This window comes from Tursiops truncatus, chromosome 3, assembly GCF_011762595.2.
Source record: "Tursiops truncatus isolate mTurTru1 chromosome 3, mTurTru1.mat.Y, whole genome shotgun sequence".
Taxonomy (NCBI): domain Eukaryota; kingdom Metazoa; phylum Chordata; class Mammalia; order Artiodactyla; family Delphinidae; genus Tursiops; species Tursiops truncatus.
The window spans coordinates 169,421,820-169,432,932 of record NC_047036.1 but is presented as its reverse complement, the minus strand read 5'-3'; the positions used below and the strand labels follow the sequence as shown (position 1 = coordinate 169,432,932).

The window sequence follows — 11,113 nt, the reverse complement described above, 5'->3', positions numbered from 1 at the left end:
CCTTCCAGGCAGAGGGCACAGCCAGGGCAATGGCCCAGAGATGAGAATGAGCGTGGCAGGTTCTGGAATAGTGAGGAGGAGGAGGAGGCTGCTGAGGCCGGAGCCCAGTGGGCCAGGGGTACCCGTGGCCTCTTCCCAGCCTGCAAGGGAGTGTAGCTTTCTCTCTGAGGACACAGGGGGCCACGAAAGATTGTGTTATTTTAATTTATACTAATTATTATTTTTATTCTGTAGGGTCTATGGTTCCCAAAAGCTGAAGAGCCCCTGGCTGTGTGTGTGGGGCCTTGGGATCTAAGTGGACTCTCAGACCACTGAGAGTCAGAAGCCCTGGTCCGGCCTTAGTACTGCCCAAACTCAGGTCCAGATCCCATTTTATGGATCAATAAACTGAGTCTCAGGCAGGCAAAGGCAACCAGCAAGTCAGAAGCACAGAGCGGGTTACACGTGGGGCTGTCTGACCCTAAAATAGAGCTGGCATCGGTGGCCTGGCAGGTAAGATTAGTCTGAATCGTTCTCGGGGGGTCTGAAACGCTCGCCACACCCAGCACCGGGGTCCAGCATTAGGAACTCAGATACGACCGAGCCAAAACGGCCGTGCGGGCGGCCACGCAAACCTGAAAATAAAACTGCAAGCCCCACCCCCTACCGCATCTCGCGGCCTCTAGCTCAGAGAGTCCTGCCTCTTCCTTCATTGGGACGAGCGAAGGGGGCGGGGTGGAGGCGGGGCCTAGTTACGAAAGGCCGAAGGCCCCGCCAATCGGGCTTTCGCACTCTCCGATTGGCCCCGGTCGCTCTGCCTTATCTTTCCATCTCACTGCCCTACCCGCTTGCGTCAGGCAGTGCACTGAGACCACGTGCGCCTCCGCGCTGGAAGATAGTCCCTGCCCTCGACCCCGGTCGTTGGCCGACGGAACCCTAGCGCGCCCGCTCCAGGCTCCTGACTCCGCGGGACCTCAGCCGCGTTCAGCGGAAGCGTGGGGCGGGCGGCGGCGGCCGGGCGAGCGGGCAACGGCGGAGGGATCCGCGGACGGCGGCGGGGCGGGGCGCGCGCGGGGCGGGGCCTGGCAGGGGCGGGAGGCGGGGCGCGGCGCGGGGTGGGGGGCGGAACATGTCTCCCGCCGCAGGAAGATGAGGCAGCGGCGGCGGCCGCGGGCGTAGCGGGCCGGACCGAGCCCAACGACGCGGCCGGCGGGCACCGCGGGCTCCTCGCACGCCGCCTCCGCCAGCGCCTTGGCCGCGTAGGGCCCACGGGGCGGACACGCGGGGAGCCGGGCCACGCGCCGCCGCCCACGCGCGCCCTTCGGGGCCGCGACGCCCCTTTGTCCGGGGGGGCCGTTCATGCCACCGCCCCCCGTGCGCTGCGGGCCGGGCCACGCCGAGCAGGTGAGCGCGCCGGGACCGTCCGCCGCTTGGTGTCCGGCGGGCCGGGCCTTCCCGCACGGCGGCGGGACGCGGGGACCCGGGGACGCGGGGCGGGGGCGGGCGGGGGGCGGGGGGCGGCGCGGCCGGAGTCATTGTTCTCCAACTTTGCGCGCTGGAGGGGGCCGGCGACGTGGAGTGCGCGCTCGGGCCCGCGCGCCCCCGCCGGCCGGCACTTCGGGAAAGTTTGCGGAGCCGGGCGGGGGCGCGGGGGGCGCCGCGGGGCCGCCCAACTTCGCGGCGGGGCAGCGGCGCAGAGGCCGCGAGCGCCCCTTCCCCCGGGGGCCCGGCCGGCGGCGGAGTTTGGAGGGGAGCGAGTGAGGGAGAGGGAGCGTCCTTTTGTCTGCGGGGAAGGTGCGCCGCGCGCCTGCGGGCTCGGGCCGGGGGCCGGGCCGGGGGCCCCATCTGTTCCGCGCTCCGCGGGCACGGGCGGCAGCTTCGGGGCGAGCAGCGCGGTGGCAGCGGCTGCGCCCCGAGCTTCAAAGGGTTCCCGGGCTGCGCCGCCCGCACCGGCTGCGGGGGGTGGGGTGGGGATTGGTTTCCCGGGCCTCCTCCCACCCCTCCCCCCCCAAAGGAAGACGTTTCTGCTTCTCTGCTCCCAGGGTGGCTTCACACGTCCTTCGAGTCCCCTTCGAGCCCCCAAAAGTTCTCGTGACACCCCAGAAGTGTTTCAGCTCTTCTAGAGAAGCGTGTTTAGCCCCCCCAGATCTGTCTTAAAATCGGTTTCAGCCACCCCACGAAAAAGTGCGGTTTCGTACTCTTCAAAAAAAGTCAGTTTCACACGCTTTCCAAAAAAGAAAAAGCTTCGCGGGGGAGGGGTTGCGCTGGGGCATCCGTTTCACACTCGTCTCCAGTTGGCAAACAAAGAGGGGGTTTCTCCGCTTCTGAGGTCGGGTCTCCCTCGATCTCGGAACCCCCTTTCGCTCGCGACCCCCGCCCGCACCTGGGGCTCGGGGAAGAGAAGCTGGAGGGACTTCACTGTCTGACTGTGGGACGGAGACCCTGTCTTCCTCTCTTTTAAGGGTGTGGGATGGGGCCCGGCAGGTGGATCCCCCCCATGCTAGAATGGAGCCCCTAGGGACCATGCGGGGTGGGGGGAAACCCTGGTCTTGGGACCCCCACCCCCGCAAGGGATGTTTTCAAAGTTGCTTAAGAATAATTCCCGGATACATCGTGACAATAAAACAATCTAGGGTGTTGTTTTTTTTTTTTTTTCCAGAATTTGGTGGTTTTTTATGGGGGGGAGGAGGTTAAGTGTAGTGGGAAGCTTTGCGGGTAGGTCCCTGCGCGGGGCGTCCCCCCTATTTAGTTGTGGAGCAGGAAGGGGGTTTCGCCGTCTTGTGGATTTCTTTTGCTTTGAATTTGGGGGTGACCGGGCCTTCAACGTGCTCTGACAGCTGCTGGGGGGGTGTCACCAAATTTCCCTTGGGGCGGGGCCGGGTCGCCCCTCCCCCTTCCTGGGGTGGGGCCAGTGGAAAGCCTGAGGGTGGGTGGAAATGGGAGGGGTGGCGGGGAGAGGGGCGGGTTCTGGCTAAGCTGGGAAGGGACCACTCCACCCCGCATCCAGTTTAAAATTTGCAACTTGATTCCTTGGTGGTCGCAGAGGGAGTTCAGGGAATGTACTCTGCGCTCCCCCCACACTGTTCAAACTCCCTGAGGGCTCTGGGGAGGGGTCTCTAGGGGCCCCAGTCCCTGAATTCTGGCTGTCCCACCCCCATGTCTCAGAGTCTGGGAGGGACGCAGCCTTGGAAGACCCAGATCCAGAGCAGTTAGAGGGGCTCTTAAAGAGCTCTCCCCCATCTGCTCACCTCGGCCACTGTCACTCATAGCTCTTCTTTTCTCCACCCCTCACCTCTCCTTGCATCCGTTGCGGGCACCTTGCAGGGCTGTCTCTAGGCCTGAGGAGCCCACCCCCGGTCCCTGGCTCCCCGTTGCCGCTGGAGAATGAACCAGCCACAGAGGATGGCGCCCGTGGGCACGGACAAGGAGCTCAGTGATCTCCTAGACTTCAGCATGGTGAGCGGCCCTCTCCGTCCCCCTCCCCCGTCGTCTCCCCCCTGCCCCCCGCATGCCCAGCTGTCCACACTCCTGCGCCCCCCAGACATTGGGAAAGAAGCTTGTGCCAAAAACACTGCCAGCATCTGGACCTCAAGCTCCTATGGGTTAAAGAGCCCCAGGTGGGGCTAGGGGAATTGGGGCGCCCTCGGATGGATGGGTTGACGCCTCCGCGGCGGGGTGCAGCTTTGGGGCCCTTGTCGGCTTCCAGAGGCACCCGTCGTCATCCAGCTGTTTGCCCAGGCACAGAGTGGGTCCAACCCACCAGTTTTCAGTTGGGGAAACTGAGGTCCGGAGCGAGGGAGGGACTGCCCATGGCCTTTAGCTTTTCTCTGGGGAGGCTCGGCTGTGAGGCCCCAGCTTGGCTCTGGGCATGCAGTGACCTTGCCTTGGGACCTGTAAAACTGTGTGATCGGGGTTATTCATGCTCTCGTGGGTGCCAAAGATGGTGGGAGCCCATAGTCTAGGTGTCCTCTGTGGAGACCTTCTGTAAATGAGGAGAGGTCACAGGCAGTGGACGTGTGATTCCTCAGTTTGTTGACACGAGAGCCAGTGCCGTGGGTCTACGGGGTGGGGGGGGGCAGGGGGATGTCCTCACACTTCCCAGGCGGTGTGCTCCATTTGACACAGCCCGTTCCCCAGCCAGGCCGATGGAGGTTCAGAGAGGGTACTGCCTTCCAGAGGTCACACAGCTCAGGCGGGCCCAGGGAGGCTGGGAGCTGGACCGTCCCTTGGAGGGCTGGGGGCCTTGGTTTGCCTGTCTGTGCAGTGGGCCACCTGTGTCGGGGGGAGGGGGGGTGGTCTGCGTTTCCTCACAAACCCAGGAGCTGTGTGTGGACTCCCTAAATCCTGCCCCCACCCCTCCCCCAGCGAGCACTATTTTGGTTTGAAATGGGTTCAGGGAGGATGCTTTCGGTCTGAATTTAATTCTCTGCTGGTATGAGGCCCAGGCCACTGAGGTCTGTCGAAACAAAAGTCCCCAAACTGAAACGACATCATCCGCCCTGCGGAAAAACACAGCCCACGGGACGGAGCGGCCGCGGCTCCGGAAGGGCCATGCCGGTATTTTTAAGCCCCGTTTTATTTTTGCGTCCCAGCTGAGGAATCAGGGGTGCTGCTCAGTTGTTTTTTTGTTAAACTGACAAGTCACAGACCACTGGGCCAGAACAGACGGGCTTGGGGGTCAGGGGAGGGGGTGGTACAGGTTCTGATCTCGCCCCCCCCACACCCACAGCCTCAACCACTTGCCCACCACCCCCTGCTGTCCAGGGGGTCCAAACTCCCCCGCCCCCAGCTCAGACCCATTTCACAGATGAGGAAGGTGAAGCTGAGCGTGCGAGGTGCCCAGTGTGTGTCCTCTGGGAAAACCCAGAACTGGATTTTTGTTCGACCTCCTTGTTCCCGTGAGGAGAGAGGCCCTGAGGCAGCCCCCCATCACAGGAGGCTCACACCCTTTTCTTCCCACCTGCCCCAGAGACACTGAGTTAATTTGTTTTTTTGAAACAAATTTTCGACTGAAAAGATTTTGAAGGGAAAGCGCCTCCTTGGGGTAGGTCCCTCTAAAGTCAACGAGGCAACTGCCAGTTCAGTGCCAGGAAAAGCGGCTCCTCCTAGCTGGTAAAACTGCGCCTCTGCCCCAGCCCTGAGCTTCGCCTGCTAAGCTGGTGGCTCCGAGGGGGTGTGGGCCTCAGGTGGTCCCTGGGTCTGACGACAGCCGTGAAGGGCGAGGGGCCGGGGAGGGTGCCGTGGGCTTGCCTGGTGGCCCGACCGTGCTCCTCTGAGCTTTGCGCGTGCAGAGGCCCTTACGTGCCCACGATGCCCACGTGCATTTGGGTTTCATAACAGCCTGCACGGTGCGAACGCTGCGTCCGTTTCACAGAAGGGAATACTGAGGCTCCGAGGGGGGTGTGGGGGCCTGGCTGGGCTGATCACAGACCTTCAGTGCCTGCAGGACACAGACCAGTTCCCTCCACCCACCCCACCCACCCCGCGGCAAGTGCCACGTCAGCGGCCCCTGGCACCCTGGAGGGCGAAACAGAAACAGAATTGAGCACCACCCCCCTCAGACTCCTGATCCCCAGGCCTGCCCCTCCCCCAGCTCAAGCCTCAGTGTCCCCAGCAGGAAAGGGGCCCGCCTTGAAGCCAAGGCCCTGGGTGCGGTGAGCACAGCCCTGCCCCCGGAGAGGACTACAGACCCCGTGAGAACCCGAGTCCTGGGTGTGCCTGGGTGCACACCTGCCCCGAGTCTGCACTCGCCCTGCCAGCTCAGCCTGTGGCCTCAGTTTCCCCTTCTGGAGAACAGGGTGTGGGGGCAGGACCCCCTTTCCTGGGTCACTCCCAGGGCTTGTGATGCTGCCCCAAGTCATGCCCACAGAACGCACACCCCCATGTCCTGCTTGTCAGCTGCTCCCCACAGAGCCTTAATGCTGATTGCGGCCACTCTAAATTGCTTGGTCCCCAAAAGAACCTCTGAAACTCAGGCCGTTGGGGCAGGGTAGGGTCATGGTTTGTTTCTTCTGCAGCACGAGGGTTTGTTGATGTTGGGTTTTCCCAGTTAATGCTGCTAAGCTGTTTAATCTTGAGGGACTTAACACTGGGTTTGGGTGAGCGAGTTGGGGGGGGTCGTGGCCATGCACTCACACTCGGTGCCCGCCCACCCGGGAGAACTGCACTGTCGTTGGCCGGGAAGGGTGCAGCTCTGAGCCCGGAGCCCGGCTCGTGGGGGCCTCCCCGCTCACCATCCCAGTGGTGGAGCCTGGCTGTCTTCCCTGCACTCCCACCGCTCGGGGTCAGGGGCTCGTGGGGAGGTGGATGCCGGGCTCCTAGGGTGAAGGTCGGGGTCCGCGGCTGGGACACGGGTGGGACAAGCGATCCACCTGGGAGTGTAAGTGATCTCATTTTTTATAAAGCCAAAACTTGAAGAAAACTTTGGATCACTTTTAAGCGGATACATTGTATCAAATGCCTTCATGTTATTTCATTCCCGTAAAACAAATACAGAGGTAAACAGGGGAGTTTTCCCTGCTCTGGAGGGGCACCGGGGAGCCTCTTCCCACCAGGGCCCTCGGGGCGCCTCGGGCCTCCTGGGGGACAGGACCCCGGCAGAGCTGTGGCCCTGGGCTGTGCACCCCCCCCTCACCCCCTCTTTCTCCCCGCAGATGTTCCCCCTGCCGGTGGCCAATGGGAAGAGCCGGCCCACCTCCCTGGCCGGGGCCCAGTTTGGAAGCTCAGGTAGGACCCCGCTGGCTGCCTGGGGGCTTCTTGTTTGCTTGAGGAGATCACCGCGTGTGAAGGGTGGGCCCATGGAGGGTGAGGGGGGCCGACCGTGGGGTGGGGCTGGCTGCCGGGCGCAGCCTTGTGGACTAGGCACTAAGGGGAGAGGTGTTTGGGGGCAGCGCTCAGGCCCGCCAGGTGGAGTGGGGGTGAGGGGCCTGGGGCGGAGGTCCAGGTGCCCATGTGGGCGTGCGGTGGGGGGATGGTGAGCCTAAGGGAACCCCAGGAGGCGGCTGCCGCTGTGCTTGTGTGACTTGCCTTGGGGCTAAGGGAGGGAGCCCCGTGGTCAGCATGGTGTCACCGTCCACCCTGCCCCGAGAGCCTGGCCCCTGGTCCGGGTGTGGGGGACTCGGTGACTCACGAGGGCCTGGGTGAGCTGGGCACTTGAGCCTCCAGGGTCTCCTTGGCCCCAGTGGGGTTCTGGGTGTCCAGTCCATCCCCAGGGAGGGAACCTGAGGCCCAGGAGGAGTGTGATATGGAACCCCAGCTTTCTCCAAATCCTGCTCTGATCCTGGCTGTTTTCATTCAAGTATGTATTAGGTGCTGATCGTTGATGAGACCTGGCACTAGCGTGATCACCTGGCCTGGTTTGTTCGAGGTCTGGGGGGGGTGTTCCTGGGATCTGGGACTTTGAACGTTCCAACTGGGGTCATCCCAGGCACACCTGGATGAGCTGGTCACCCTGCCTGGTACTGAGTGCAGAGGACATGGCCCAGGGAGGACAGATGGCATGGCCTCAAGGAGCATAGAGCAGGGGTCAGGTTGCAGAGTGGTGGGGAGGGCAGTAGGGGCTGTCTCCACAGAGGTGTTTGGATGTTTGAGCAGAGGCGTGGGGGCTCAAAGGCCCTGGGGCAGCACCATGCCTGGCGAGTTGGAGGAACAGTGAGGAGGCCTGTGTGGATGGAGCAGAGTGAGGGAGGGGGAGAGGGAGGAGGGGTGGGGAGAGGAGGGGGGGAGGGCAGGCCGTGCAGGGCCTTGTGAACTCGGGCTTTTGAGAGGAGCCACGTGCATGGGGAGGAGCCCGCTCTGGCTGTCGGGAGGATATAGGGGACCCCTTGGGCAGGCCAGAGCTCTGCACGGACTTCAGTATCTTTTTGGGGTCTTGGGATGGGGGCCGTGTCCCCCCACGTCTCTGGGGTCCAAGATGGAAGGGTCTGTCTTTTCCAGATTCTATCAGGGTGTCTAGTGGGCTCTGGCTGGAGGAGGAGGGGGTTTCAAGGGTGGTTTGTACTCCCCCCACCCCCCCTGCAAAAGGAGGGACATCGTGTTGCTGACCCCACTGCCCCACGCTGGCCTTCCTGTCCGCCTGAGGAAGTGGCCTCAGGGCTGGCCAGAGTCCTCCCTGAAGTGTGGAAATCCCCACAGGCCACCCTGCCTCCCCATTCCCAAAACAGCCCTGGGGAGCAGGGGGTGCTGCTGCTCCCCTGCCTCAGGCAGAGGGTCAGGCCCCGGCAGGCTTCCTGGAGGTGGTGGCACAGTCCCTCCCTCATCTTCCCCCAGGTCATCCCCCTGCTCTCTCCTGTTGCCCAGTGTCCACTTGGGGCCAGTAACCCCCAAGGAAGGGGCCCCTCCAGGACACCCCATGCCTGGCCCAGCCTGACTGGGACCCCTGTGAATTTTGCAGGTTGATTTTGTGTGGTTTCTGCAGCCGCAGCCCGCTCAAGGGCCCTGCCCTGGCCACTTCAGGTGGGGAGGGTCCAGCCTTGTCCCGCTGCACATCGGGCTGAGTTTTCTTCTTCCCCACGAGGGTTGTGGTGTGGTTGGTCCAGCCCAGGAGGTCTCCAGTTCTGGACACACAGCTGGGGACCCCTTTCCCCAATTCATTTGAGCAGTTAGTGCTGTCTGGGGCGGGGGAGGGGGCACAGGACCGGGAGCCCTAAGACCTGAGCTTAGAGGTTCCCTCCTTGCTGCCACTTCAGGCACAAGGCAGGCCGTGTCACCTGACACAGGTGGTGTGACTGCAAGCCTCAGTTTCCTAGTCTGTAAAGTGGGAGTCTCCCCATCGGCAGAGGGTTCAGCGAGTCCTTGGGCGTGAAAGTGCCTTATAAACTGAGGCGTGGGGCGCATCTCGGTGTCTGCCTTGAGGGGGTGCAGGGGTTCGCAGCTCCAGACCCGGGAGCCACAGGAACTGAGACTGGTCCCTTTGGGGGGCTCTCCCAGCTCTGAGCTCATTTCCCTACTCCCTTGTTGGTGGAGCTGGAGACTCCAGGGGAAGGTGGGGGGCGTGGAAAGGTTGGTGGTCCAACAGCGGGATAGGGCTTGGGGAAGTCACCCCTTTCTGAGCCTCAGCTTTTTTCATCTGTAAGATGGGTCACCGCCCTGCAGACGGGCAGTGTCGCTTTAAGGGGACAAGAGTTTCTGAATGCTAGTAGGTCACGCTCAGCCACATTCTCCCCTTCACTCTCCTTGCACGTCTTGGCCTAGTGTCTCTCTACTTAGAATTCCTTTGAGTCAACTTGCTTCTTTTAGATTCACTTCGAAAGGGCACTTCATGTTAGGAGAGGAGCAACCCAGGCCAGCGGGGACAGGTCTCTGAGGAGGGGTCTTTGAAGGTCTCGGGAAGAGGAGCTGAGCGTGTGGGGTGTGCGGGCTGCTTGCGCCGTCCCTGAGGCCAGAGGATTTCTCCTCATCATCTAGAGCAGAAGACTGCAGAACGGGGATAATTTTTCCACTCCCTCCCTTTTGGGAAACCCCAAGGCACAGATCTCTCAGTGGCAGCACGTCCTCTGCCACAACCTACAGGGTCCGAGGCCCCACGAGATATGGGGAAACACCTGCTGACACCGGAGGAGACGACGTTTTCCCTGTTTTCCTGTCTCACAGCTTTCCTGGTCTGTGTGACTCTAAAGGTAACGTGCCCTTGGGTACAAACCTAACAGGTAGGCAAGGCGGCATCTACCCTGGTTCAGCACAGCTGTGCGGTTATGGCCTCAGAGTAAGTTCCCGGCTAGAACTGCCAGCCGTGGACTTGCTTCCACAGTAAGAATGTCCCTCTGGCGTCCCAGTGCTGGCTGTTTCCAACCTCTTCCAAATGTGCCGTTTCAATGGGCATTTACATGTTAATCATGGGCGATTATCTTTCCAAAAGCAGATTGGCCAGATGAGTTATTTTTTGATGAATTTCTGATCAGTACCCCCTTTTTTTCTTGGATTTAGTGAACTTTTTATTTTGAAATAGTGATATATTCACAGGAAGTTGTAAAGAAATGTGCGGGGCGGCCCCACACGCCCCTCCCCAGCCTCCCCAGCTGTCAATCCTGCAAGTTCCTCACATGACACCAACTCGGGAGGCTGACCTTGGTACGATCTACAAGAGTTTATTTGGATACTGTAGTTTATTCACAAGATCTGCGTGCCCACATTTGTGTGTGTGTAGTTCTGCTTGGTTTTATCCCGTGTGTAGTGCCATGAAGCCACCACCGTGGTCTGTTCAGAATTGTTCTATCGCCTCATGACCTCCCACCTGCTGTCACCCACCACCCACCACCCCTCACCCTAACGACCCCTGATTTACTCTTTTCCATCTTCCCAACTTTGTTGTGTCGAGAATGTTACATACATGGAACCATACAGCATGGAACCTTCTGAGATTGGCTTTTTCTGCTGAGCACAGTTCCTTGGAAATCCCTCCAAGTTGTTGGCTGGATCAACAGCTTGTTCCTTTTTATTGGTATCTGGTGAACTTTTTAAAACAACAGCAACAGTAACACTTATCAACAGCAACTTAAGTCAACATTTGTTGAGCGCTGTATGCCAGGCACTGAGCCTGGATAGTTTATTCTGAGTCCTCACTCCTCACAGGTTGGTGAAATAAGGGCGATTGTCATCCCCATTTTACTTACGATGAAGCTGAAATTCAGAGTTTATTAACCATCTCAGCTAGCCACCCAGTGTTGTTTCCCTGTAGTGTCTTGTACTGCTGCACTGTGCTGCACTTACTGATTTGTAATAGCTTTTTATAGAGGAAGGATGTTAGTCTTTTGTGATCTGCAGCCTTTTCCCTAAGTTTTCACTTATAACCGTTGTTGATGATGGAGACTTTTAATTTTCCTCAGTGCTTTACAGGTTTCAGTTTTATGTTGTCAAGTCTTCTATGTTGTTCTAGCTTTGGTGCCATTTCTGCAAAATCCTTGAGAATTAGATGACACAGTCCATTCTGCATTGCAGATGTGACAGTCATGAATGTGCCTGTACCTCATTCCATCAAGTTGAGGAATATACGGGAAAAGATGCTGGAGGGCAGAAAAGCATGCCTTTGCAGTTCTTGGCAGAGCAAAAAAGTGAAAAATAAGTGGGAGGTAGAGAACCTCAACAGTGAAGTGATCAAGGTTGAGCTTATGGAGCAGTTCCTGGCCAAGGGCACACA

General features: G+C 60.2%; 1 protein-coding gene across 13 annotated transcripts in view; it reads left to right on the top strand.

The window, feature by feature from the left end:
• Positions 1–1,100: 1,100 nt before the first annotated feature.
• TCF3 (transcription factor 3) overlaps positions 1,101–11,113 on the top strand; it is a 35,877-nt gene continuing 25,864 nt past the window's right edge. For 11 of the 13 annotated variants that reach the window (XM_033854794.2, XM_033854787.2, XM_033854789.2 and 8 more), the window contains exons 1-3: positions 1,101–1,383; positions 3,304–3,435; positions 6,633–6,705. In XM_033854794.2, the coding sequence (XP_033710685.1) occupies positions 3,364–3,435; positions 6,633–6,705 (145 nt within the window). In that variant the 5' untranslated portion in view covers positions 1,101–1,383; positions 3,304–3,363. Of the gene's footprint in view, positions 1,384–1,549; positions 1,774–3,303; positions 3,436–6,632; positions 6,706–11,113 lie in introns of those variants that run through there. The other 2 variants (XM_073803482.1, XM_033854791.2) reach the window with 2 other exon arrangements.